This window comes from Lolium perenne, chromosome 4 (genome assembly GCF_019359855.2).
Source record: "Lolium perenne isolate Kyuss_39 chromosome 4, Kyuss_2.0, whole genome shotgun sequence".
Classification (NCBI taxonomy): domain Eukaryota; kingdom Viridiplantae; phylum Streptophyta; class Magnoliopsida; order Poales; family Poaceae; genus Lolium; species Lolium perenne.
In genome coordinates this window covers 323,143,293-323,170,228 of record NC_067247.2, presented here as the reverse complement: position 1 = coordinate 323,170,228, position 26,936 = coordinate 323,143,293, and the positions used below count along the sequence as shown (strand labels likewise).

At 48.7% G+C, this 26,936-nt stretch overlaps 2 protein-coding genes and 1 long non-coding RNA gene across 10 annotated transcripts; 1 reads left to right on the top strand and 2 right to left on the bottom strand.

Moving 5' to 3' along the window:
- Positions 1–1,182: 1,182 nt before the first annotated feature.
- On the top strand, positions 1,183–2,160 carry LOC127296257 (uncharacterized). Its single transcript, XR_007848370.2, has 2 exons — positions 1,183–1,375; positions 1,913–2,160. It is a non-coding gene; the product is annotated as an uncharacterized lncRNA (long non-coding RNA).
- A 778-nt stretch (positions 2,161–2,938) lies between these two features.
- Positions 2,939–6,381, bottom strand: LOC139830690 (uncharacterized). The gene is made up of 2 exons (XM_071819361.1): positions 3,678–6,381; positions 2,939–3,486 (listed from the first exon to the last, which is right to left on the bottom strand). The coding sequence occupies exon 1, from the start codon at positions 6,234–6,236 to the stop codon at positions 5,820–5,822; it is 417 nt and encodes a 138-aa protein (XP_071675462.1). The 5' UTR covers positions 6,237–6,381; the 3' UTR covers positions 2,939–3,486; positions 3,678–5,819.
- Positions 2,939–26,597, bottom strand: LOC127296256 (uncharacterized). 8 transcript variants are annotated; one of them, XR_011743853.1, is made up of 5 exons: positions 25,931–26,584; positions 25,205–25,782; positions 22,200–22,324; positions 5,335–5,488; positions 2,939–3,206 (listed from the first exon to the last, which is right to left on the bottom strand). XR_011743853.1 is itself a non-coding variant. In XM_051326294.2 (5 exons), the coding sequence occupies exon 5, from the start codon at positions 17,912–17,914 to the stop codon at positions 16,865–16,867; it is 1,050 nt and encodes a 349-aa protein (XP_051182254.1). In that variant the 5' UTR covers positions 17,915–22,324; positions 22,414–22,643; positions 22,770–22,908; positions 25,205–25,782; positions 25,931–26,596. The 8 variants fall into 8 exon arrangements, 4 of the variants coding, with proteins under 4 accessions (XP_051182254.1, XP_051182253.1, XP_051182255.1 ...); XM_051326294.2 differs by lacking the exons at positions 2,939–3,206; positions 5,335–5,488 and adding exons at positions 22,414–22,643; positions 22,770–22,908 and having other exon boundaries at positions 16,865–22,324; positions 25,931–26,596; XM_051326293.2 differs by lacking the exons at positions 2,939–3,206; positions 5,335–5,488 and adding an exon at positions 22,414–22,908 and having other exon boundaries at positions 16,865–22,324; positions 25,931–26,597.
- Positions 26,598–26,936: the final 339 nt, after the last annotated feature.

Here is a 26,936-nt window from a genome sequence, read left to right as displayed (position 1 = left end):
CCAGTTGCTATGATGTAAAAAATCATATGTTTCAGGAAAAAAGTACTTATGTTGCCTCAACGTAGGTAAGTAGTTTCTATACTCTGTACACAAGACTAAACTGTTATTCAGGCTTCTTCAGTAAATTGGTTATATTAACGGGAAACATGCTTGGGACCATCATCAATCTACTAACTATTAATTCAAAGTTGTTTCACTATATTGATGAAAACAGAGCAATGCATTTTGTGCTGCCATAATTTTCCTTGATGTTACATGAAAATGTTGAATTGGTTCATCTCTGCTCCAAGTAATTATGCACTTCATTTTGTATATCTTCGTCGTACTCCCTGCTCATTGGTGAAATCAGGGTTTTTTTATAGGGGGTGGTGAAATCAGGTAAGGTATAAAAATATGGGGCATCAAGCAACAAAAAAAAACGTCTCAAGTCTTAATTATAAGAAAGCAGTGGACTGATGAGATGGATCATGTTGATTGCTTCACAATACGTTTTTTTTTTTTGAGGGATTGCTTCACAATACGTTGAATAGTCTCTGTAATATGAGTACATCAACACCTATTTTTGGATAATGCCTTTCATGTCTCTGATGTTGAACCGTCATTCTGCAAGAGGTTTGAGGTAATTCAAGGACGCATTTGTTCCTGGGTCTGTTTCTTAGTCACAGAGCCCATGATTGCCAACCAAAAAAACAACTACTGTACTAAACAACTAAACAAGCAAATGGGATTGGACTGCAAATAAACACGATACACATAGTCCATGACCCTCCATCAATAAACGGAATATATCTCAAAAAAATCAATAAACGGAATAGTACTAATTATTTTCCTTTGTAATTTGGGAGCCAATAAATGCCATAATGTTGTTAAGGAAGATTAATCAAGTAGGTTTTATGATGCAGGAAAATGCCATAATCTCGTTATGGAATAATTAGTAGTATTCGGTCATAATTAGTAGTATTCCGTATGTTATTTTTAGGAGTCAATAAAGGTCATAATAATGTTTTTATGGAATATACTAATTAATTTCGCATGGAATTTTTGGACCAATAAATCCTTATCCATAGAATATTCCGTGATGTGCGTATAATGGAGAATCTCAATTAATTATTAGGTAGTACCATACAAAGGAAACCCTAATGCAGCAAAGGAATAAAACAACGAAAATTGATGCTCCTAGAGTCCGTCCTGCCTCTATATAAACGACAGCGTAAGGAACCATAAGCACGACGAAAAGAAGAATAGGAGAAGGAAATAGTACTAAACAACTTCTTCATGGCTCTCATCCAGATCAACGCAAAGGTTTTTTGCTTGATGGCTCTTTTGATGATCTCAACCTCCTTTTTGACGAGCCAAGCATTAGGAAGGAACATAGGTATTTTTCCGTCTACCGCAGCTTATCAATTACAGAAAAATCTGAATCATACTTTCTATCTGAACAAAGATGTATTCATCGGTTGCTCTTAGTTTTGTCTAAACACTTCGTATCGAAGATGTATTTATCTGAAAAATGAGTGCACATTATTTGTAATAGAAGTAGGACTTCAAATCATGTAGAACTCTATACATTGTTGACGCGGACTACTCCGTTTTAGTTTTGACGCAAAAAAGAAGTTTACTTAAAGTTCGATCATCCAGTTAAGAATTGCAAGTATTTTTTTTGTCTTATTATATGTTGCAGTATGTTAATTAATCTTTATCCCAATCGTCTAGTTCACAATTGATATGCCTCGTACTGTAAATATCAATTGCTTACTCAAGTTATTCAATCTGCCGTGGTACGCATCTAAGAATCTGGTTTATAAATGTCCGTGTTTTTATAATTAGCTCACTTCTTTTGCCGTGGTACATATGTAAATATATACATGGTTTTCAAAGACAATCAAATTTTTATGTATTTTTGTCTGTATAGGTTTGGAAATCTACCGCGAACCCTACAAGTTCCCCGGTGGATGCGAAGCTGTAGATTGTAATCGTGCTTGCCAGCGAGACACTCACAGTGCTGGGCAGTGCCATAAGGATGATGGTGGTTGCTGGTGCGATAAAGCCCCTTCGAAATGACCGAGAATAGAAGTTAAGAATTTGCTTTCATTCCTTTCGCATCCCGTGGAAAAATAAGTCTGTCATGATATAATTGAATAATTTTATTTGAACCGTATATTCTGCAAAAAATACAATCATCTTCTCGCCAAAAAATTGTTATATAAATAATGAATTAACTACTACGTACAAATCATGAGTAAGAAAGGCACTATGTCGGGCCGATTCAACAAAAAAATGTGCAAGAGTCTTCATTTTTATTATACAAAAGATGCTCACAAATATACACATAACATTCATTCCTATGAATACATGCGCCCACACTCCCTATAGCCACCTCTGAGACTGACTACAAGAAATTTGTTTTCACGTGTATTGAGATTGACGAAATCACCACGAATGCTTCGCTATCAACAGAAATGTCGTCTCCCACTGGAATATTCTTCTTTTATTAATTTTAACTCGAATAATGGGATGAGAGTGACACCTTCCTCTTAACCACCTAAACATGGGTTGGTTCTCAAAATGTGTCAGAGTTGGGAATTGCTATGGGTTTGCTGCTACGTTGGAGTCCCGTTATGCATGGAGCCATAATGGACTAGTGTGGCAATATCTGGTTTGTAATATAGGTTGACTGAGTGGATTTCTTCCTTGTTAACACTACAATCCATCATAACATAATTTTCCTAGGCTTTATCAGTAAGATTTTGAACATGAGAAGAACGGAGGTACATGAGAAGAATGGAAGTACAAAGACAGCATCACTACAGAATAAACGATTTTATACATAGTTTCATTTTCGATCTCAACAGATTAAACGCAGAGAATGGACAATTGAAAATAAAAAAGAAATAATTGACATGTACTGTTTTCTTCCAATGATGGCAAATAGGAACAATAAGCTAAAATATCTCCTCAAAATTACAGCATTTGGTCCAATCTCCAATCTCATCTACATTGCATCAAGAATATATGCATCATAGTAAGTAAAGAAACACCCATATTCGAAATATTTAGAAGTCCCTTCGTCAAGCTAAAGCCTTCTCATATATGAATATAACTGTGCCTCCACCATAAACACTTCACCTCATTCATCCTTTGGGATAGCACGCCGGCCTTCACTGCCATCACCGAAATGTAATCTATGTTCAGTATGAGGTTGTGTCCTGCACCAGAATTTACACACAGGTTGTTGAGTTGGGCGATGATACTAAAAAGCAATGCATAACCAGATCACGTTATCGCACACTTCACAGCTGTTCAGAATTTCTTGCTCACAACACAAGTGCATTTGGACCTAGTTTAGCATGAAGACACCCTATGTGTTGCAGAACTCAAATGGAGATGCACAAGCAATAAGCTGCACTCTAATATCTTCCCGAAACAGTCCCCCGGTACGTGAATTCCTTGTACTTGAGAAACATATGAACCTCATCCTCGTTCCATCTGAGACCAAAAAAATCAAAGAAAAAACAAGATTAGCACTGTAAATTAAAACGGCCTCCATCCCAAAATATGGCATTTTTGTAGGCTATTTTAGCCTACGAAAACGTTACATATTTTGGGACAGGGAAGTACATCTTATCTGGGAAAGGTTTGCCACTACGGTATGCCATCCACTCAAATATGTGAGCTACCTGGTGGAGTCTGGCAGAGCCTTGTCAACACAATGGAGTTTGTATTCCGACTTCACACTTAAACACCATCTCGAGTCAAAGTGACACACCATGAAATTTTGGAACATGATGAAAAAAATGTCAAGTGATACAAACCAATCTTATGGAGATGAATTATAAAACCATCATTCTTACCCTCTACCAAAACAGCACCAATGACATTTAATTGGTAAACCCCATCACATATAACAAAAATATCTACCTGGTTATGGAACAAAGCAAAACATAAGCACAACACCTAGTTTGATGATAATATGAGAGATTCGGACTATTTAATCCTCCAGTTTTCATGATGAAAATGTGTGGACGATCTTAAAGTTTGATATGAAGAACGGTCTGACAAAAGTAGGGGAAATAAATGTTCCATCAAATCTTAACGCGTAGAAGATTCTCTCTTAGTTACAAAATTATTAAAACATGCATAAGATACGGCAATATACCAAGGGGGTATAACCATAGTTCATTTACCTCAAACAAAAACATTTCTGAATATGTGTATGACATCCTTCGATCTTCATGGCATTGCATTATAGCGAGGGATAAATTATAAAAAAACATTGTAAGGACGGAAGCATGATGATTATGTTTTTAGGGACAACCAATAATTTGCAGTTGAACCATGGTCATTAACAGTAGCCTAATGATGATCTCAGAATGCACAAAAGCATCCATCATGCATGGGTTCTTTTAACATTATACGGACTGAAGAAAACAAACATCAAAAAGCTACCAACAAAATATTACAGTGCAATATAACACGCATCTATCGGTCTACAGAACAGTTGGTAAGCATAGATAGCCCTTGAGAGCGAAACTGGGAACAAAAGTTGTACAAAATTTGGTAGGCAAACTGACCCAAAAACATCCAAGACAAAGCAATGCAATTTTAGCTTTCAAAGAATATGTTTAGTCGTTATATTAGCAGTAGCACGTAGCATTCTTTCTTCCAAGTATTGGGGAAAGCATTTTCCTGAAGCTACCAATTTTATAATTTTAAATCCTTAAGCATATAAAAGTTTCTTATCTACCACTATTTACTTGCATACTAAGGTAAGAGAGTGGATACAATTGCTGCCAAAATCTGAATGCACTAAAAGTGACATATTGTTAAGAAAGCCTACACTGGCATCTATATGCAATACCTCCGTTGGCTCATATGTTACGATCCCGCAAATTCAACTTCATGCGGTACCCAATCCATGAAGTAAATTTGTATTTACCAATGGTAAGTAGATTAGAAAAATGGTAAAAACAAATAGCCCATGAAAACATGCTGCCCAGTATGTATCTGCATATATGGCAAGAATACAACTTTTACATATCATTTTCTTGCTTTTAAAATCCCTGCTGATAAATCAGCAAACAAAAGTTTTCTCGCCATTGGTGGGTGCATTAAGCAGTACTTCTCAGGAAACCCAAGCTAATTAGCATACTTTGACAATGAAAATAGACACAAACAAATCAGCTAGCAGAAACAACATTGAATCCGATCATGCAAGGCAACAGCCATGGCAAACTTTGGGTTGTCAAGCACTGGGAATGACCACGAGACATCAGAGACAAGAAGGTGTGAAGCGTGCATAGGAAGGTGCAGACACAAAAATCAGAAACACCGTACCCTCATCTTTGACGTCACAGGCTTGTCGTGTACAGAAGCACAACCAACTGGCGCTGGACTGTAGCCTCACGCCGAGGTCGCCATGCTTGCCGCCGACTCAGCTGCACTTCAGTGTGTCCTTCACCTTGCTGCTTCCATACAAAACTCTGCTAGGCTGGTACATACAAAGTGGAGCCAAATCATTTACTTTCAAAATCAAATGAATAAACTGAGCACATATTATAGTTTCCATTCTTTTGATAATCCTACCCATATCAGAGCATCTCCAGTCGCGTCCCCCAAAGCGTCCCCCAAACCGCGCCGGATTGAGCGTTTGGGGGACGTGTTTTGTTCGTGCCGTCTTTGGGGGACGTCGCTCCCCAGTCGCGTCCCCCAAACGCCCTCCCAAATGAATATTGGTGCACGAAAATAAAGGTTTTTCATTCAAATTTGATTATATATTACAAAGTTTGAATGAAAACGGCTAGATTTCATCTAAACCTAGCCTACTGACCGCCCGACGGTGCGTTCGACGGCCCCGCCCCGTCGTCGCCTCCCCTCTGACGCAGCTCTTGCTGCGCGCGCCGCCTCTCCGTGCGTAGGGCGGGGGCCAGACGCAGCAGCTCCAGCAGCAGGTCGACATCCGCCCTTCCTTGCTGCGCCGCCTGGAGGGAGAGCTCGACGGCGCGATGAATCTGCGCCTCTTCGCGGGCATGGGCGTCGTCCTGGAGCTTCTTCTCCGACTCGAAGGACTCGACAAGCGCGCGTTGCTGATCGGTCGTCTCGTCCAGGTGCGGCCCGTCGTCGTCGGACCACGCGAACTCGACGTCGTCGTCCTCCTCCACCTCGGTCTCCTCCTCCTCCGCCTCGGCCTCCTCCTCCTCCATTGGTGTCTCCTCCTCATCCGTTGGGGCCTCCATCATCGCCGCCGCCAACGCATCGGCCTCCACCGCCAACTCGTCCAACCGCCTCCTCCAGGCCGCCTCCGTTGCCGCCAGCGCCGCCTCCCGCTGCTGACGCTCCTCCGCCGCCAGTTGCTGCTAGCGCTCGAGCGACTCCCGCTGCCGGTGCTCGCGTCCCGCTCCTCGCGGTGGCGCCGACGCTCATCATCCACCACCGGCTCATCTCCTCCGTCCGCCGCCGCCGTGCCTCCCCTTCCGTGGAGGCGTCGAACGCCGCAATGGTGTCCGCCATCGCCTCCTCCTGCCACGCTGCTGCCGCCGCGCTCTCGGCAGTTGCGGGGCCAGGGGCGTCGAGCGCCGCTACATCCGCTGCGTGCGCCGCCTCACGCCGCTGGCAGGCCTGCAGCTCGAGTGCCTCCCCGCCGCTGCTGACGATGTGCACGGTAATTCTCCATCCCTCGCCGCTGCCGCTCTTCACGGGCGGCAACGTCGATGCCAAACTGCGAATCCGATGGTGGAGGTGGTGCTGGAGAAGACGACGGTGGAGGGAACTGGCCATCGCCGGGGCGGTTCGCCATTGCCAACTGGTGGTGGAGGAGACGGCGGTGGAGCGACGAGGACTGTGCTTGTGGTGGAGAAAGGGGTGCCGGCGGCTGTGGTGGCTGCCATTGAGCCAGGAGGGCCTTTTACAGACGTCGGCGTCGGGAAGAAAGCGCGGGAAGAGGCGAGAAGAGGCAGGAAGAAAGCGTGGGAACGGGCGGTGGCGTGCGAACGCCGGCGACTCGTGGAGGCTCTGCAGCACCGACGAGACGTCTCGCCTGCCCCTCTGTCGCCATTAAGGCAAAGATGCGGTCGTGTGTCACTGCGCGCGAATAACTTCCGCCGCGAGGTAGGCGACGGTTAGGTCCAAACTTGAATGAGTCGCTGACTCGTTGGGCCCGCATCGCTTCGCCTCGCTTTTCGTTGTATCCGGCGTGCCCGGAGCGTCCCCTGTGGGGCGGGGACGGGCTCGGGGCGCCGGACACCGTATTGGGGCGCGCCGGACAAAATTGGGCTTTGGGGGACGCGGCTGGAACCGTTTTTTTGGTCCGGCACGCCCCAAATTGCTTTGGGACGCTTTGGGGGACGCGGCTGGAGATGCTCTTAAGCACAATACACCTTTTTTTTTTTGATTTAGAACCAGGGGACTGTCGAACATAATACTACCTAAAAATAATCTATCAAATGTTGTATAATCCATCCATGAGAGAAACGAAAACTACACAACAGATCTGCACACCGAGCCAGCCATGTAAGGATACTCCAGCCCTGATTCCATAGGGCCATGCTGGGGTCACCATAACATCCAAGAAAGACAAAAACAGTTTGTCCTCAATTCAAAGAAGGAAGGGGAGGAAATATTATCGCTCCATCACGAAGGAAGTGGAGATGAACGCAACGCCGCCCGGGCCTCCTAGCAGCGGCACAGAGAACCGACAGATATGCTAAGAGTAAGGGGAGCCCCGCCAAACAAACCGGCGATGAGAAGAATGTGGGTCCACTAAGAGCGGAAGTTACGCCTAGGGCGATCGGGAGGCGATCGTGAATAGCTAGGGTTTTCCTCTCTCGCGTGGGTGGTTTCGGCGACGATCTTGGATCTCGACGGCGAGTTCCTGGTCGGGCGATGGTTGGGGACTGCGTCTCACCTGCAGTACCCCAGGAGTTCTGCGGGAGGGGCCTGTGTGTGCGATGGTTTCACCGGTGAGATCGTCCGGGACGGGCGACGGCGGTCGGCGTGTGCCATCAAGATCTCTAGTGAAGATGGGGGAGCCGAGCTCGCAGAGAGTTTGTCCGCAAGGATGGGGGACCTTCTCCTCACGGACAAGGAGGCCACCGGGCTGGTGATCAAGGATGCGGGGGCGGCAAGGATCAATCCAAGGTGGGCGGCGGTGGGTAAGGTGTGCTCACCACGTAAATTGGTGATCGGTGCCCTGGAGAGAGCGCTGCATCGGGCTTGGGGTCTCCATCACCCTGCGGCGTTTAGGGAGATTGGAGACAACAGGTTTGTTGTCAAATTTTCATCTGAAGGGGACTATAGACATGTGATGAAGGGGGGGCCATGGAAGTTTGATTTCAATGTTGTTCTGCTGAAGAAATTTGATGGTGCTGTAAGGCCTTCTGATATGGTGTTCGATGAACTGGAGCTATGGGCACGGGTTCTTGACTTACCTATGGATATGATGAACCGTGCATATGGAGAACTGATAGGTGATTGGATTGGGAAATTCATTAGTGTGGAGACGGATGATGATGGAATGGCATGGGGTCAAGATCTCCGTATTCGGGTGGCTGTGAAGGTAGACCAACCTCTACTGAGAGGTGTTTGCCTAAGGCAGTCCGAGGTCGATGGGGAGGGCACATGGTTTGACCTAAAGTATGAAAAGGTGCCGCACTTTTGCTTCGACTGTGGGCGTCTGGTTCACCCTGGGGGAGGCTACCCGGCGGAGAAGGAAGAGGTGCAACAATGGGGAGAATGGCTGCGGGCTTCGCCTCGGCGCAACCAAAGGCCTCCACCGCCTATCAGGCCATCTGTTCAATCTAGTAGCTATTCTAGCAGGTCGGCGGGGTCGGAGAGCAGATACAGAGGGGAGGCGTCTGTTAGAGATGTGCCGCCGAGGAACCTGTTCAATGACTATGCCTACTCAAGCTCCTCTCGCACTAGCGAGAGAGGGATGAGGTCTGATGATCAGGATAATACTAGCCCAGTGATGAAACAGAAGGAACCGGCGAGAGAGCAATACAAGAAAAGAGAGCCACTGGGCTCTAAGCAGAAGAAGGGACAAGCTGGAACTTACACCCGGCGTCAGAGAAGGAATGATGTTCTCCCTAAGATGAGTGGGTATCAAGAGGTGCTGCGCACGAATCAGAACAAGAAGAGAAGTTCCAAGATGGTATGGCAGCCTGTACCGGTGCAGGTGGTTGGGGAGGAGACATCGGGGTCGGCGGGCAAGAGACAGAGGGTCAATTCGGTGTTTGATAGGCTCGATGGGCATGAGGAGGAAGGACAGAGGAGTGGCTCAGTGTTTGAACGACTTGAAGAACCAGCGGCGGACCCTGCAGGGCAGGGCCGCCGAGATCAATGAGTCTCCCCTGCCTCAACTACCGTGGTTTGGGGTTGGACGCGGTAGTAGGCGAATTACGGGATCTGATCAGATCTTACAACCCGGTGGTGGTGTTCCTGTCTGAAACTAAGAAAAAATCAAAGGCAATGATCAGACTGAAGTGGAGTTTGGGTTTCCAGAATGGTGTGGCGGTGGATTGTGTGGGTAGGTCTGGCGGCTTGGCGCTATGGTGGAGGGAGGGGGTGGATGTGTCCGTTCGTCCGTGGTGTCAATACTACATAGATGCCAAAATCTCATATGAAGGCAAGACCTGGCGATTCACTGGAATCTACGGGGAGCCACGAACGGAGTTGCGACATAGAACATGGGAAGTTCTCAGCTGAGGCGGCAGGACAATCTACCTTGGATTTGTGCGGGCGATTTTAATGAAGTGCTCTACCAGCATGAGCAGCTAGGTGGGAACCCGAGGAATGAAGGACAGATGTCAGCTTTCCGAGAATGTCTAATGGATTGTGGACTTACTGATCTGGGGTACAAGGGGTACTCCTTCACATGGAGTAATAGAAGGGAGGGGGATGCAAATGTTCAGGTCAGATTGGATAGGGGCGTGGCGACTGCGTCATTCCTCGATTTATTCCCTGACTCTCATGTGGAGCACGTTATGACATAGGAGTCGGATCATATGGCCTTTGTCATACGCACAGAGGCGGCTTCGGGGCGACGGTGTCCTAGGCAGCGGCGGGGTTTCATGTTTGAGGAGATGTGGATGAAGCATGACGGCTATGAGCGAATGATACAAGAGGCATGGGATAGTAACTCTGTAGCTGATCAGGGGATTAATGGCTTGTGGCAAAAGCTGCAGGGTATGTCCAGAGACATGAAACGTTGGAGCTATGACACATTCGGTTCGGTACGGGCTGAACTGAAAGTGCTGCGTGGTCAGCTTGAGGAGGCCAGGGTACAACAGTTAGTATCAGGGTCCTCTGTGGAGATAAAAGAGATAGAAAAGAAGCTGCATGATCTATATGAGAAGGAAGAGATAATGTATCGGCAACGTTCGCGTCAGGAATGGCTGAAGGCGGGGGACCGTAATACCAAGTATTTCCAAAATAGAGCATCTCATCGGAAACGCAAAAACACGGTCAAAGCTCTACGCCGTGATGATGGGTCTAGATGCACTACAAATGAGGGTATGGTAGACATGACACTGGCTTTCTACCAGAGGCTGTACACATCGGAGGGATCCACAAATAGCAAGGGCATTTTGAGCTTAATAGAGAGTTCGGTTGATGAGTCAATGAACAGGAGCCTTACGGCGAGCATCACAGATGGCGAGATTGAATTAGCCTTGTTTCAGATGGGGCCGACAAAAGCTCCGGGCCAAGATGGCTTACCCGCTCTTTTTTATCAGAGGCACTGGTCTCTGGTCAAGGAGCATGTGTGTAGGGCGGTGCGAGATTTTTTGGCTGGGAAGGAGTGTCCTGGAGATTTCAATGCTACAATTCTTGTACTGATACCGAAGGTGAACCAGCCGGAACTGCTGTCCCAATTCAGGCCTATCAGCCTGTGTAATGTCCTATACAAGATCGCCTCTAAGGTGTTAGCCAACAGGCTCAAGAGGATCCTCCCATTTCTGATTTCGGAGGAGCAGAGCGCCTTTGTACCAGGTAGACTCATTACTGATAATGTCCTGGTGGCATATGAATATGTACATGCGATAAGGAAGAGGAAGAGGAAGACACCGTTGTGCGCGGTCAAGTTAGACATGATGAAGGCGTACGACAGAGTAGAGTGGGTATTTTTGGAGCAGATGATGGAGAGGATGGGATTTGCAAGGGGATGGATTGATATGATCATGAGATGTGCCACCTCTGCCCGTTTCTCTGTTAAACTCAATGGGGTTGTATCTGATGTATTCTTTCCATCCAGGGGTTTGAGACAGGGTGACCCACTGTCCCCATATTTATTTCTTTTCTGTGTCGAAGGTTTCTCGGCTCTGCTACGGAAGGCCCAGGCGGATAAACAAATCAATGGTGTAGGCTTTGGATCACAGGGTCCAACGGTTACACACTTGCTCTTTGCGGATGATAGTATTGTTTTCTTGGAGGCCACTGAAGCGAGTTTGGGAGAATTAAGGAATGTATTACAGGCATATGAGATTAGCTCCGGACAGAAGGTGAATAGAGAGAAATCGGCTATCTTTTTTGGGAAAGGATGTTCGGAGGAAAAAAGGGAGGAACTCAAGGCAACTATTGGCATTGGATGCGAGGCCTTATCCGAGAAATATTTGGGCTTTCCTACAGTAGTGGGGCGCTCCAAGGAGGGAGCCTTTAAGCACCTGCCAGAACGATCGTGGGGCAAAGTACATGGCTGGAAGGGGTAGGGTTTATCCATGGAAGGGAAAGAGGTTCTGATAAAATCGGTGCTGCAGGCAGTGCCTACCTATCCCATGGGATGCTTCCAATTATCCAAGAAGACATGTTCTAAGCTCACCTCCATTGCCACTGGGTTTTGGTGGGGATCAGCAGAAGGGAAGCGCAAGGTGTCGTGGATTAGTTGGGAGAGGATGTGTGTGTCCAAGCGAGGCGGTGGTATGGGGTTCCGAAATTATGGCGCTTTCAACCAAGCTCTACTAGCAAAGCAGGCGTGGCGCATTCTGACCAATCCGTCGTCCTTGTGTGCTAAAGTACTTCATGCGCGGTATTTCAAAAATGGGGATTTCTTGACAGCAAGTTGTCCCAAGGCAGCGTCCTTTACTTGGAGGAGCATTATGCATGGAAGGGAGTTGTTGAGGGAGGGATTGATATGGCGAATTGGTGATGGGAAGAAGGTTGATGTTTGGACGGATAATTGGATCCCGAGGGACGGCCTGATGAGACCCTTAGGACATTATCCAGGGAGGGAGATAAGCAGAGTGGACGAGATCTTGCTTGATGGTGGCCAAGGGTGGAATGAAAGCAAATTGCGTGAGGTGCTCTTTGATGCCGATGTTGATGATATACTGAAAATCCCGGTGGGAAGTGCTGGAACAGAAGACTATCTTGCATGGAATTATACTAAAAACGGGGTATTCAGTGTGCGGTCAGCGTACCATCTCAAGATGCATCTCAATTCGGTTCGAGCTGGCTCGGCTAGTTCCTCCACTAACCTAGTTGGCCATCGAGGCTGGCTAGCTCTATGGGATGCACAGGTACCTGGGAAGGCTAAGGTCCACGTTTGGAGGCTGATACAGAATGGGCTGGCCGTTGGCGAGGAATTGCGTAGGCGGAGGATAAAAATGGGAGTACGGTGTATTGCATGTGATAGTGAAGAAACCCTCTTGCACAGGTTCTAGGAGTGTGGGCATTCGAAGGAGGCATGGGAGCTCGCCCACAGGCAGACGGGGCTCCGTCTCTGCCAGCCTGAGGGACCTATGCGCCAGCATCGGGATCTGCACGGGTGGCTTCTCCAATGGCTGTCTGGTCTGCAAGAGGACGAGATCAATGTGTGCATCATGGTTCTATACCAGCTGTGGTTGGCGAGAAATGATGCCAGGGACGAGGCTCAGGTTGCTTCCCCACATGCGATCATACAGAAATCGCTGCATCTGCTGGAGGAGTGGCAAGGGCTGAGACCGGCGCGCACGGAGGGTTCGGCACAGCCGATGGAGCACTGGCTTCCCCCTGAGGAGGGCTGGACTAAACTTAATGCTGATGGTGCTTTGGCGAAGGATGTTTCGGGTGGGTGCGGCGTGGTCATGCGTGATCATGATGGCAGGTTCCTGACGGGAGCGAGCCATTTTTTCCACCTTATCTCCGATCCGGAGAGAGCTGAGCTATTGGCATGCAAGCAGGCGCTGGTGTTAGCGAGAGCAAAAGGTTTGTCAAGGGTGGTATTGGAGACTGATTGCCTTAGTGTGGTGGCAAAGATTGGAGGCAACGACATAGACAGGTCTATCCATGGACCTTTAGTCGAGGAAATAAAGTCGATGCTGAAGGACTTCGCCGGACACTCGGTTAGGCATGTGCGTCGTACTGGTAACAAAGTAGCGCATATTTTAGCTCGTTTTGGCTGCGAGAATAAGTGTTGTGTGGTATGGGAGCTTGATCCCCCGGACTTTCTTGTACCCGTATTAGCACCTGAGTGTGCCGTTTAATATATCGCAGCAAGTTATCTCAAAAAAAAAGGAGTAAGGGGAGCCCCAGCTAGCCAAATAGCATCTGAAAATGAGACTGAGACTTGGATTTTCCAGGTACGAATGAAAGCAATAAAGATTGCATTAGTAAATCAGTTACAAAGATATTGTACTATTATTCAGAGTTTCAAACGGATCAAATAATTGGATATATAGCATTCCTATTCTAGGACAAAGAACTAAAATAATAAGTCATTGTCTGAGGGTTGGAAGCTATATTCTGGTAAGTGATAATCCATCAATGCAAAACCAATTCAAGGACTTCATTCCTATGTATGCAGATGAAATACCACGCTTATTTCTATATGGACCTACAGATGAGAAAAGATAGAGAATCGGAAAATCACATCAAACCACATTCTCTTAATTGGCGAGTTTATCAGCATACTTTTCAATGAGCCACAAATTACCAATAAGTGAAACAAAGACATCACATACCTTGAAGATATTTTAACAGAGAACACTAAGCACACTAAGCTGTAGATCAAAGATAAAAGTAGCAGGCATAAATTTGATGCTATTCCAGGACGCGTTAAAAACGGAGAGATCGCCGGCAAGGACGCTCAACTTGGGCTGAGGACACACCCGCACCCACCTGCTGTTGAGATATGGGCGTCCACACATTAATAATCTGATAAATACTAAAAAAAATATTCTCTCAGTTAACCTTTGTGTCAATAGTTTATAACCTGAACTAAGAGGGCTTACCCACGACTTCCTATACAGACCTTATTTAACACTCCCTCTCAATCTGAATTTTTACATACAAGATTCAGATTGGATCTAAAACGGTCTGACATTGGGTAGCTGGTTTAGTAAATACATCAGCTAGCTGATCACTCGAAGATATGAACTTGACCTGAAGAGCTCCAACTGCAACACGCTCGTGCACAAAGTGGAAGTCGATCTCTATGTGCTTCGTTCGAGCATGGAAAACTGGGTTAGTGGTCAGATATGTTGCCCCTAAGTTATCGCACCATAATATGGGTGTGCGCTGCTTGACTACTCCAAGTTCCTTAAGCAAAGACTAGCACAAAACCCGTGCGTTGCTACGGTGTCAATCTAAATTGATATCTTTTGATATATTTATATATGCATGATGATCATATATAAAATAGAATGGAGCTTCTAATTAATATGTCTATTATATCATGTATTAGTGAAAATCATATATGGAGTAACATCGTTTTAAACGTATCGTAGCGTGCTGTGCGCTCTCGATGGGATCCAAATAGCATGTAGCCATTTATTTTATACGTTGGGTTTTATATTCCAAATAGCATGCTATAAATTAGCCTATAGAACATGCCACATGTTTTCCTCCATTTTTTATGGTTTTAAAATTAAACCCTAGCTAATTATAATCTTAGGACTAATTTTTGGTAAAGCTTCTTGTTTTCTGATGCTCTCTCTCTCTCTCTCCCTCTCGAGGCTCGCCCCTCGCGTTGCTCCTCCTCTCCTCTCCTCCTAGGGTCAGTCATGAAATTTTGGGGGCCAACTGCAAATAAAAAGTAAAGATTCTAAATATAATTATTGAAATACATTACATTTGTGAATATGTGCTAGCATGTTTGAAACCGCTGTGGTCTATTGTGGTCATCTGCTCTTGGCCGGTTCTGTGTTTGCCAAGGAAAAAATGAACGGCGACTGTATGTTCCTTTCCTGGGTTGGTGGTATTCGGACCATGCACAACCTATGGGTATAGCTAAGTAATAAAGGGCGAAAAGATAAAATAAGCCTAATTACCGAAAGGGTAGAAGGCCGAAACGCAACCTGCCAGGCCCACCCGGCCACCTCTCCCTGGCCCACCTGGAGACTTCTCAAACCCTAACCGGCCAAGCACCTCCTCCCTGGCAGTTTTGCATTTACCCCCTCCCGCCGCCAAAAACATTCGCGATCGCGTCCCTCCACCCTACGCTCCCCCTCGTTCTCTACACCTCTGCGAGCCCGAACCCGCGCAGGTCGCGCCCAACTCCCTCGACGCCCTCTCCCTCTTCCTCGCTGCTCCACCACGCCCATCTCCTCCCTAAGCTCCGGCAACCGCAGGCAGCGCCTCGCCGCCTCCCCGGGCCTGCTCCACGTTCCCCGTCCTTGCCACGGCTCGCTGGCCGCCGCTCCTCCGTGACATCTGGTGCCCTCGCCGGCCACGCGAGCCCTCCCGTGGCCGCGCCAGCCGTCCCTCTTCGCCACCCGCGCGCGAGCGACGCGCGTCCCCGGGTGAAAGCTCCGGCCACGTGTGCCACTGGGTGGCTCCCACGCTCTCACGTGTTATGCCCAATTCTCATGAATCCTTGCACCTCTAGCCCTCTTTTTTCGCTTCCGATTTCCCAAATTCTTTCGCCTACGTTTCTTCCTCATGCCACCATTGTATGAGAGCATCTCCAGTCGCGTCCCCCAAAGCGTCCCCCAAACCGCGCCGGATCGAGCGTTTGGGGGACGAGTTTCGTTCGTGCCGCCTTTGGGGGACGTCGCTCCCCAGCCGCGTCCCCCAAACGCCGCCCCCAATCAAGAAATTCAAATAGATGCATTCAAAAGAGATCGTTCCCGCCGATTCATCGCGATCAGAGTAGCAGCGATCGATCAAAGTACTGGGCGCGTGATCATATTACAGACCGTTGGTGCATGCAAATTAGAAGAAGGGGAAGGGGTTGGGTGACGGCGTCGTATCCTGAGTCGACGCAGGCCCGTCGAGCACGACGACCTCGTCGCGATCTGCCTGTTGCTGTGCATGATGCGTCTGCTCCGTCGCCGACGCAGAGGCCGACGCAGGTGTAGCAGTAGAAGACGCGTCAGCCTGCTCTTGCTGCGCTGCCGCCGATGCCGCTGCCCGGGCCGCCGCGACCGCCGCCGCCATTTTGGCTTCGATGTCATCGAGAATCTGGCCTTTGAAGAAGTTGTGCGCCGCTCGCGTCCGGGGAGACATTCCCTCTGTCGACATTCTCAGCAGGGACATGTCGTCCCTGCGTTTCTTGAGCTCCAGCTTCTCCTCTTGCCTCTTGAGCAGCTCTGCCCACCTTTCGTCGTTCTTTTCGCCGCAGGAGAGGAAGGTCGAGGAGACGTCGGCGAGGCATTTCGTGATCGATGCCTGCGTCTTCTCAGACGACCAAGCGTCGGCCAAGGCGGCCTTGGCAGCCTTGTTGCCAGTAGGACGCCCTGTCGAAGTTGCCAGCGGGTCCAGATCAATGGCGTCCTTCCCCTTGGACAGCGACAGGCGCGTCAACTGCCATTTCTCATTCACTTTGAGCTTGCTATAGCAATGCATCAGCGCGAACGGCTTGTGACCTTCCGAGTGCCTCGAGTACAATTCCATGGCCCTATCAAACTAACCAAAGGAAGCAGAGTCATTTCATCGAACACAATGTAGGCGCTACGGATTATGGAAGAAAGAGTCGTACCAGTTGGGCGACGTCGGCGCCGCTGTCGCCTCTGGTCTCTAAGTCCTGATGGTACCCATGGAAGGAGTTCACCGACGCCTGGATGATGGCCCATCGCGTCGACATTGCCTTCTGGCTCCTCTTCATTGTCACTTTGTTGTAGTCGCTGTTGATGAGCTTGCGCTCATCGAACTCGGCCTTGATCCTCGCCCAATACTTCCCGCCTTTTTGGTTGGCGCCGATGATGAAGTCATGGCTCACCGTCGCCCATGACTCGCATAGACAAAGATCTTCCAGAGGCGTCCACTTCGGGCCCCGTGTGCCCGACGCCTTCTTCTTCTTCTTCGTCCTCACGCCGTCCGCGTCTACCTCTACGAGATCATCGTCACCGGCACCCTCGTCGTCCTCTTCCTCGCCGCCCTCTTCATCCTCATCGTCGTCCTCCTCGTCGTCCTCTTCCTCGTCGTCCTCCTCCTCAACACCGCCGTCCTCCTCAGCACCGGCGCCGTCGTATTCGAGCGGACCCCTGCGGCCGGTGAAAGGGGCGCCGTCCGGACCGGGTCCTGGCTCGTGCTGCTCGTACGCCGGGGAGTAGAGGTTGTTGGGGTTGAAGCCGCCGTGCGGCAGCGCATCCTGGTAGTGCGGCGACAAGTTAGGCGTCACGCACCCAGGAGTGCCGGAGGGGCCGTCGTTGTAGAAGGCGGATGACGACGGAGAGAAGACTCCCGGAACGTACACCGGCACGTTCGTACTATATGGGCTCGCGTTGGTGGCGGCGATACACCCGGCCAGTATGTGTTGTTGCTGGCGCGCCGCCAGAGCCTTCTTCTCCAGCTCCACCGCCCTCCGTCCTTTCCGCTCCGCCGTCGATAGCTTCCGGCGCAGGCAATCTTGCTGCCATTCATCGTCGGTCCATCCTTCAGGCTTCTTCTTCAAAGCCGGTGCCTTCCGCGGCCTCGCGAACGGCGCTGTCGCCCCTTTCGTCCCATTGCCCGGTGGCTTCTTGGCCGCTTTCTTCGCCATCTTTTTGGGGGCTGTCGGCGGCGCCATGTGGAGAGGGTGGCGCCGGCGGGTGGACGACGGGTGGACGGCGGGATAGGAGAAGTGAATCGGCGGCGGGATATGTTTTGGGAGGCCTGAAATGCGCGGCGGTATAGGCGCGATTTGGCGGGAGCGGCGGGATTTGGCGGGAGCGGGAGACGAATTTTCCCTGTGCCGCTGACGGGTCGGCCCCGCCACTCCCCGTCTCGCTTTTCGTTGTGTCCGGCGTCCCCGGTGCGTCCCCTGTGGGACGGGGACGGGCTCGGGGCGCCGGACACCGAATGGGGGCGCGCCGGACAAAAAAGGGCTTTGGGGGATGCGGCTGGAACGTATTTTCTGCCCGGCGCACCCCAAATCCCTTTGGGGGACGCGGCTGGAGATGCTCTGATTCCTCCTTTCCGATTTCCGATATAGGCTGATTTGTTGTTTCTAAGGCGGCTTGCTATAATCCAGAAATTTTGCGCATATAAATCGGTGGAACTTGGCATAGCAGAGCCATGTGGGACTATTTACAACGGTAGGAAACAATCCGCCTAGAAATAGGGATCACCGGGTCAGGAACGAAATCATATATGGACTCGTCCTTGCAACCCGCTACCTGGCCCAGCGCGATCGGAGCGCTCCGTAGCTCCTAGTTTCCCGACCACGCGCGAAGGCAACAACAACCATCTCGAAAAAAATAAGATACAAACCGGTAAAAATGCCCGTGCGTTGCACCGGGAGAAATATCAATGTGTCCTGCGGCATCGTGGCCTGGCGGTCATCGAAACGGCCGAGGTGCAGGCGTGTAGCACAAGCTGATCTCAACCTTCAGCAAAGGGCGATGTGAGATGTCAAACCATGAAGCCATGGGCGTGGGCCTGGTAGCCTGGATGGAGCATAAATTGATTTTGGGTTTCAGGAACCGCATTGCGGTGCACGTGGAGACATTTAATTTAAGACACAAGGAGCACATTATCTTGAGGGTTAATTTTGAGTTGAATCGAGGTGAGAATCTGCTAGAATGAGTGTTACTCAAGATTTTGCAAGACACAAACTAACCCGACTAAGATCTTCTCTCGATAATATATGATATCCATATGGTGAGAAAGGTCCAAGAATTTTTTTTTTTTTTTTGTATCCTTTCGTCTTGGAAAGCCAAAGAGAAAAATCGGGTGGCAAATAACTTATATTATTTCATGTTTTCAAAGGTATAGATAAAAAAAGATAGAATCCAATATGTTTTTGATTGATAAATTATATTAATATGTTTCCCATGTTGACAAGACTATTTTTTTGTTCAAGTCTAAATCTGTTACAACGCACGAACATATTTCCTGTCTTAAAAGAAATAAGTATTGTGGATAGTTTCGGGACTGCGTGCTCACACGCATTGGAGGAATTCGTAGTTTATGTGTCAAAGGCTTCAAAGTTAGTAAGTGTTTTCCTTAAGGCTTTCCGGCCGTCAAAGTTGCTTGGCTAAGATTTTTTTTTTGGAAAATGATTTGTAGCCCCCGGATCCCCAGCCGCCGGATCAACCATTTTGATGGTTAGATTTGCATGTAGCAAAAAAAACCTTCGGCAGCAAAAAATCACCCCCGGCAGCAAATGACTGAAGCAAAAAACGGTTCGTTCAGAAAAAGAAAAATAAAAAGGCTGGGCTCGCTGGAGACCTCTCCGGAGACCGCATAGCAAAAAAATGTGATAATGTAGCAAAGATGAAAATCGCCAGAGACATCGCCGGAGACAACGTAGCAAACATATTATCACGATGTGATGCTATTATTTTTTGCTATAATTGTTTTGTTGTTTTGCTACTTTAATTTAAAAAAATTGCTACGAGCTCAGCCTTTTTATTTGATTTCGTAACTGAACCGTTTTTTGCTACAATGTAGCAAAAGCGGGTTATATTTTTGATGCATTCAGTAGAAGCAGATCTCTGACCGTCCAATATAGCCCGATCCGACGGCTGGGAAATCAGATCCTGGGGACGCCCAGCAGTTCCCTTTTTTTTGTTATGGTGCGCTCGGGTGCAAGTTGGCAGATTTTTTTCACTTAATGGACCGGTGACGTCAGGCTGACCAAGTTGTGCATGCACCGGACGAGTTTATTTTTAGGTATGCCCACAATTTGGTCTGTAACTTGGTACGAGCGTGCACCTTCTTCTTTCCTTCAATTATGCACCGTGAAATTATAACCGACAGCCCATAATCCCATAATACACTGAATAATTAGGCAACATATCTTCAAGGCAAGGCACGGAGCGGTTCTTTGATGATTTCTTGGTCTGTTTGCTGATACTCAGTCAACTGGATGGTTATTACTTACATAAGGTACCTATCATAAGTTCATAACTCTACTGTAAATAACACATTTATATGAATGCGATCTAGCCTGTTTGGAAGTGGGATCTGCATATTATGCTACAACCAATACAAATTGTACCTTTTAATTGACTGAGAGTTTACCAGGCAGCCATTAGTCAGGGCTTAAAGTGCTACACACATTAGAAATATCATGTTACTAGCCATCAGCAGAGATCGAGGGTGTCGTCCTGATGATTGTGATCGTGGTAGGCGCGCGCACACATTTGCAATTTGGTAAATTACAATTTATTTAACTTGAACCTGCTAGCGATATCTTAAAGAAAAATCCAGTCCAAAGCAGGCCTAGCTCTCATGGGATCGAAGGCGTGATCCACGCCGGCGGCGGGTAGAAGCTTCGCTGCTCCTTCCCGAGCGCCTTGATATTCTCCACCGTGCCGTCCTTGAGACTGTACACCCCGACGGTCCGTAGATCAGAGTTATCCCGACCGCTGTGCTTGCGCAGCTCCGCGGGGCCGAGCTCGTCGTCGGTATAGTAGATGCAGCAGGCCTTGATCTGCGGGTGCCCTATCGTCGGCACGCACAATGAAGTATTCACCCCGACGAATAGCGCGAGTTCGCCAATGTCGCTCGTCTCCTTCCAGTGCCCGTCGTCGCCGAGAACATGGACACCTTGAACGAGCACGACCACTTGTCGCTGCCGTAGCGCTCCTTAACCACCTCGGGGTACTTGATCACCACCATCATCCGCCCGCCAGGCGAGACAGCGAGGTACTTGCGGCATGACGGCGCTCCGCTTTCTCCTTTGTGTTCTTCAACGGCCAGCCTTGGCGCGATGGGCGTGCTAGTGTATGCGCCGGAGTCCGCGTCGCGCTCCCACGCCTCCACCACCCCCGTGTAGGAGACCGAGTAGAACTGGCCGTCGTGGTGGATGGCGTCCTCGACGCCGTCTGGCGAAGGGGCCAGCCTCCACACGGGGTCATCCGCCGATGCGAAGACCGGGGCGCCAGTCCTCCACTCCGTGATGAGCATGACGGCGTAGCTGCCGGGGCGCGACGGGGACGACGAGAGGACAGGGCCGGCCCATAGGCCGGGCAAACAGTGCGCCCGCACTGGGCCCCGGCAAGCTAGGGGCCCGTCCCAGCTAGTAGTCTATTTGTAGTATTTGAAATTTCTGATTTTTTAGCGCCCTAAATGAGATAAAGGCCCATGTGCTGATGTCCAGCCCACCCGGACCAGCTTGTACGGGACAGGAGCGGAGATCAATCGATCTAGGAATCGTTCCTCTGTCCTCTGGACCACTCCCATCTCCTCGTTTCATGGATTCCTCCTTCTCCAAATCCGAGGTTGCCATCAGCCATTAATGGAGGTTAAAGATGCGTGTCTATGCCTCCATTCGTTTCCCAGACTTCTCCCGTTAATTCTCAACGGTTCTATGTTTTCCCGATCAAATAGCCTTTTGGGATCTGATAGGTAAAAAATCCACCCTTACCATTGCTCTTAGAGACTCGGACCTCAATCCAGTGTTAAATAGCTCCCTTTTGATCTGTTATTCAGCTCAAGGAGTCAAGATTCCCATAGGCAAAACGAAAAGTGATGGTTGTGTGCGTGAATAAGGGCCCTTTCGGTCATTTTGCACCGGGGCCTCAAAAAAGTATGGGCCGGGCCTGCGAGAGGACCACCTTCCGGTAGAACCACTTACCACCGTATATAAACCGGTAATATTGGACATAAGCGGGCAGGGTGGGACTAAACCCTAGTCCCTGATTTTTATTGTTAGCACCTGAAATGCTGAACCCATGAGCTGATGGTCTGTTTTAAATTTAATGGGCCGCTGCACTGTAAGGATTTAGCCACTCTATTTTCTGTGGGCCGACGTGTTCTTTTCTTTTTCTCCAGATGGTTCCCAGTTGATTCAGCTAACCAATCCCCCTTCCACTGTTAGATGCTCCTCTCCTGGCTCAAGTTCTAGGGGGCAGCTGGATGCGCACCTGAGGCCGATTGCTCCCGCGACTCCGCTGTCCGGAGCCCTGCGAGTAAATCACCAGGTCCTCATCCGCGTTCTCCCTAGGTCTGCATCCAGACGGAGCGTCTCCAATCAATTTTCTTGTGCCATCTGCAACCACAAAACAGAGCATCTCAGCCGCCGGGTGAGCTCGAATCCATGAACGGAGCGCCCCTCAATGTGTTGCATTTAGCCGCCACCTCGTCAGCACCGGGCGCCTCGGGACAGGGACAGGGAATCGACCGCGGGAGGACATGGAGCTTGAGGGGCGGAGAGCTTTGGATCTGCCGCGGCGCCGTCCATGTCGTCCTCAAAGTCGACGAATTGGTCGGAGAGGAGCACCTGCCTGGCTGGCTTATCCGGTCGACCGAGTACTTTTCAGTATGAACCCGTACATGGCATTCTGCGCGGCGGTAGGTACGGGCGGAGGCTATGCGGAGGAGAGGATCCAAAAAATAGAAAACGAACCGGTATCAGGGTATTTTGGTGTATTATGCGGTTTGGTGGGAGGGCAAAACGGTCCAATGAAAAGTTGGACGAAAATTTTGGCAGAAACCTTAGCTCCTTTATTATTACTAGCAGAAGTGCCCGTGCGTTGCATCGGGAAAAAAGTTGGCCATAGTAACGTCAATGTGTTCCTCCATCCATATTAGACACATGTGGTTTTCATTTGTCTTCAAGAAAATTCTGCACTTCTGTACATAGTAAGACAACCGTGATCAGATAATATGTTCAGCACAAATTACATATACATCAGACAAATCTTGCTGAGAGGCTCCAACATAAGTTTCATACGGACCTTTGCAGCAATATCAGCTAAACCTTTTAAAGCATGATCATTTGTTGACCGTTCAGGCACATCGTAAAAACTAAAAAGTAGCACATGAACGCTGAAATATGTCCGAAAACATCAGTACTCAAGTCCAATTAATCTTAAGCACGGCAAAAAAAAAAGCTTCTAGCAGGTACATGGTGTTGAAATTTAAGTACCACTCAGAAAACATCTATCTTTTAGTGGCGTCGAGACTGTTTGTCCACACAGAAACACATCGCAGTTCCTATCCCATCAGCCAATTGTAGAACAAGAAACGAAACAATCAATACGATCGCACGCAGAAATCCTTTGAGATCCAACATTTTACCTAAATTTCAGATAGCAGTGCTCCTCAAGACAAACGGAAACAAGCTGTGGGCAGAACGGAAGGAGATGATGAGTAGGGAAAATCAATCATGCAGTACAGAGAGAGGAAAAACAAACGTCGATGTCCCCTGCTCGCCATGGAAGCTCACAGTTGCAGCTTGGTGACGAATGTGACGCCGGCCCCGTGCCTCTGCCTGCCTGTCTCATCCATCTCACTTCCTCAATTTTTCTATCTCTCTTCAGTCTTCACCTGCCCGACCTTAGTCCCCCTCCAGCCCTCGACATCCCCGTCTCTGGCATCTCCTCCCCTTCCCTGCACCCCAACATTGATCTTCCGCCCTGTTCTCGTCCACCCCTGTCTCTCCCCGGCGCTGGTGAGGATCTGCTAGATGTGCACCAAATCGAGAGGAATGACCGACGACAGCATCCCCTCTGCCACAAGCAGACACAGGGTGGTTCAGAACAGTTTTTTTCCGAGTTAGTTAATCCCCTTGTTTGGAATTCCTTGATCCGCGCGTGGTGCCCGTACAACAGCAGTACCAATCGACCTCGATCAACATCGGAGAATAGTAGTTGCAGACAACAGACGGCGCCGACGTAGATCGAACGCGGACTGGCGTCTGTTCGTGATGATGCAGTTCATGAGCGACGATTTAGCCGTCATGGGACACTGCGATTCGCCGGCGAAACGCTGTCGTTTTAAGCGAGGCGAAACACAGTAGTTCTAAGCGGCGGCGGAACGCCAAGTTGCCGCGGAACCCTAGCTTACCGGCGGCAGTGACTTCAATCTTCCCAGGAGGAGCAGCGTCGGGCCGGGGTGGCCTCCGCACGACCGCACTCATGGGGACAAGGTCCAGGACCTGCCCCGGAGTCCGGATGGCATTGGCCAGGAAGTCCTCCTTTTTGGCGAGCGCGCACGCAGAATCGTACACATCGAGGCCGGCCATTGCCTTTCGCTGGATTGACCCGAGACTCCATGTGGACGACGAAGTCAATCGGTTCCCATTGCCGTTTCCGACGGGGTCACCACCGTAGCTGCTTCCTTGGAGCTGGAACTCGCGTCGAACTCGTCGCACCCTTGCTAGATCTGGCGGTGCCGGTGGGGGGTTCAGCTGCGGCGGAGGGAGAATAGGAGGACGAGACCGGGAGGGGATTTATTGGAGACAATTAAGGAGACCGAAGCGACGCCGACTCGCACGATGGTAGGACAGATGGATCAGAGCGATGAAGAACTACGGATGAGTTCGGCCACGGGCACCGTTTCGTTCGTGGGTAGCATGGCATGTGATGTATTATGCGTTTTGGTGGGAGGGCAAAATAGTCCAAAAAAAAGCGTTGATGAAACTTTTTGGCAGAAACCTTAGCTCCTTTAGTATTAGGTATAGACTAGCAAAAGTGTCAGTGCGTTGCACCGGGAGAAATATACTCAAGCGCTACTCCAAACCATCCGTGTTGACACTTCTTCTCTTTCTTACCATCGGCGATGGTGGTCACAATTTCTCCTATCCATTAAGAAGATAGTCAATCCTAAGAATTTATTTGTCTACTTGTATAGCTCATATTTGATTTGTATTAATATGATGAACTTTGTACCTGGTTTTTTATATTTATAATAGCTAAACCTACATTGAATTGTTGCAAATATATTGTCATTAGCATAATTGATATATTATCATTACCATAACTTTGGGTAACCCATGTGTTAATGCGCTTTTACGCTAGAGCTAATCACAACAATTAACACTGTTTTCGTATAATTTCTATCTGGCTTCTCGGACTCTACATGGCTGGCTAGAAACGGATACCATCGGACTATGCATCGTATAGTACAGTTGGCAAATATATCTTACCTCGATGGATAGTAGTAGGCGTGGAGGCAAACAAATTGTGGATTCGAACTACCGAGCAAACACCAATCTGAAATTGAAAATTTAGACAAAATGAGTAGTTGGTTGAACTATGAAAAAGTCTATCACCTCATGGAAACATGTATAATTAAGAACAGACAAAGCAAAATTGTTTTTCGAAAATGTAAATATATCCCTGATCCAATCTTCCACCGCATTGAGTAAATAAAAAGTCTGTCAACTCATTGCCCTCAATAGCTCAGTCTTCCACCACGAGGCTTTAATCATTGGAGAAAAATCTCCAATTTAGCATCTCGAGTTCTAGCTGCTGCAGCTTCAAAGTAGCACATCGTCTCTGGTATGCAGTTCAATACTCCCTCTCTGTCAACTCTTGATTGTTTCACCATCCATAACAATGGTTAAGTTGAAATCTAGTAAGAACTAATAATCCCAAGCTCTCTGTAGGTGTGTGTAAATGCTAGAGCCGCTTCAGATTTCTTGACTTATTTTGGAGCTGCAGTGCTCAAAGCCATCTGGCACAGCCTCTGGTTCTCCCTCTCCAATTGACCACATCCTGTTCACTGGATAAAGGATGAATGAATTCACACATACTAAGAATACCAATTAGCGATTATTCCGTAGAAACCTAGAGTGACCACATAACATATATTATACCAATTGGTTTAGGACTCAATTAATTGAGATGAGGAGTGATTAGAGGTGGTATACCTGGTGAGCGGCTATGAAGAAAACCAGAAAGATTGCAATACACGAATCAGACGCATGACAGAGCGGTCTGGGCTGCTTCTTGTTCATCGAAACACGCGGGACTACGCTGGTCAAGACACCGCATAGTTCTAGAGAGAACCCGTTGGCAGGAGGTGCGGCCTCCATGTGGTTCAGGTGATGGCGAGCTCGCCCCACAGGAGGTGCGGCCTCTACTTGGTTTAGATGAGAATTCGCCCGGACGGGGTACGGGCGGTCCAGGTTCCGGTGACGGTAACCCCGTCAGAAGTGGTGTGAGGCCTCCAAGATCGCTGGCTCCTTGGGGCGTTCCGTCGTGGCTAGATGTTGCGCCTGATGCGCTTTCTCTGAGGCAACATCGCCGAGACATGGCTCTAGAGGCGGGCATCCGCGGGCGGCCGGCCACCTTCCCGATCTACGAGGTAAAATTTTTGGCGCAGGTAGAGGCGGAAGGTAGAGGCGGAGGGGATCGGCCTGCTGGTTCTTGAGCTCCTTAAGATTCGCTTGGAAGAAATCGAATCGTGGCCAGCCGACGCTGGCGCTAAGCAATCTGGGAGAGAGGGCGCAGCCATAGGGGATTGAGCAGCTGGCCGGGCTCGGGAAGGGTGGGATAGGGGCCGGGAGGAAAGGGGAGGAAAAAAATAAAAAAACGAACCGGTAATGCTAGGTGCAGTATTATGCAATTTGGTGGGAGGGCAAAACCATCCAAATAAATGTTGGACGAAAATTCTGGCAGAAACCTTAGCTCCTTTATTATTAGGTATAGACTAGTAGTAGTGCCCGTGCGTTGCATCGGGATAAGCTAAAACTCAATCGAATCAAACACTTCTCCTCAGTGTCACGATAGAGGAAGGTGTTCATGTTTTCTCCTATTGATGACGAACATAGTTAATCCTAAGAAAATGGGCTAAGGCTGGTGCCAATGCATAGCCTCACTCTCACCCGCCACGTCAGCTTTTTTCCTCACTCTCACCCCACTCTCATCCCACTC

Excerpts from the sequence above, each read along its gene's own strand:
- LOC139830690 (XM_071819361.1), bottom strand. The coding sequence starts at position 6,236 with ATGATGGAGGCCCCAACGGATGAGGAGGAGACACCAATGGAGGAGGAG.
- LOC127296256 (XM_051326293.2), bottom strand. The coding sequence starts at position 17,914 with ATGGCGCCGCCGACAGCCCCCAAAAAGATGGCGAAGAAAGCGGCCAAG.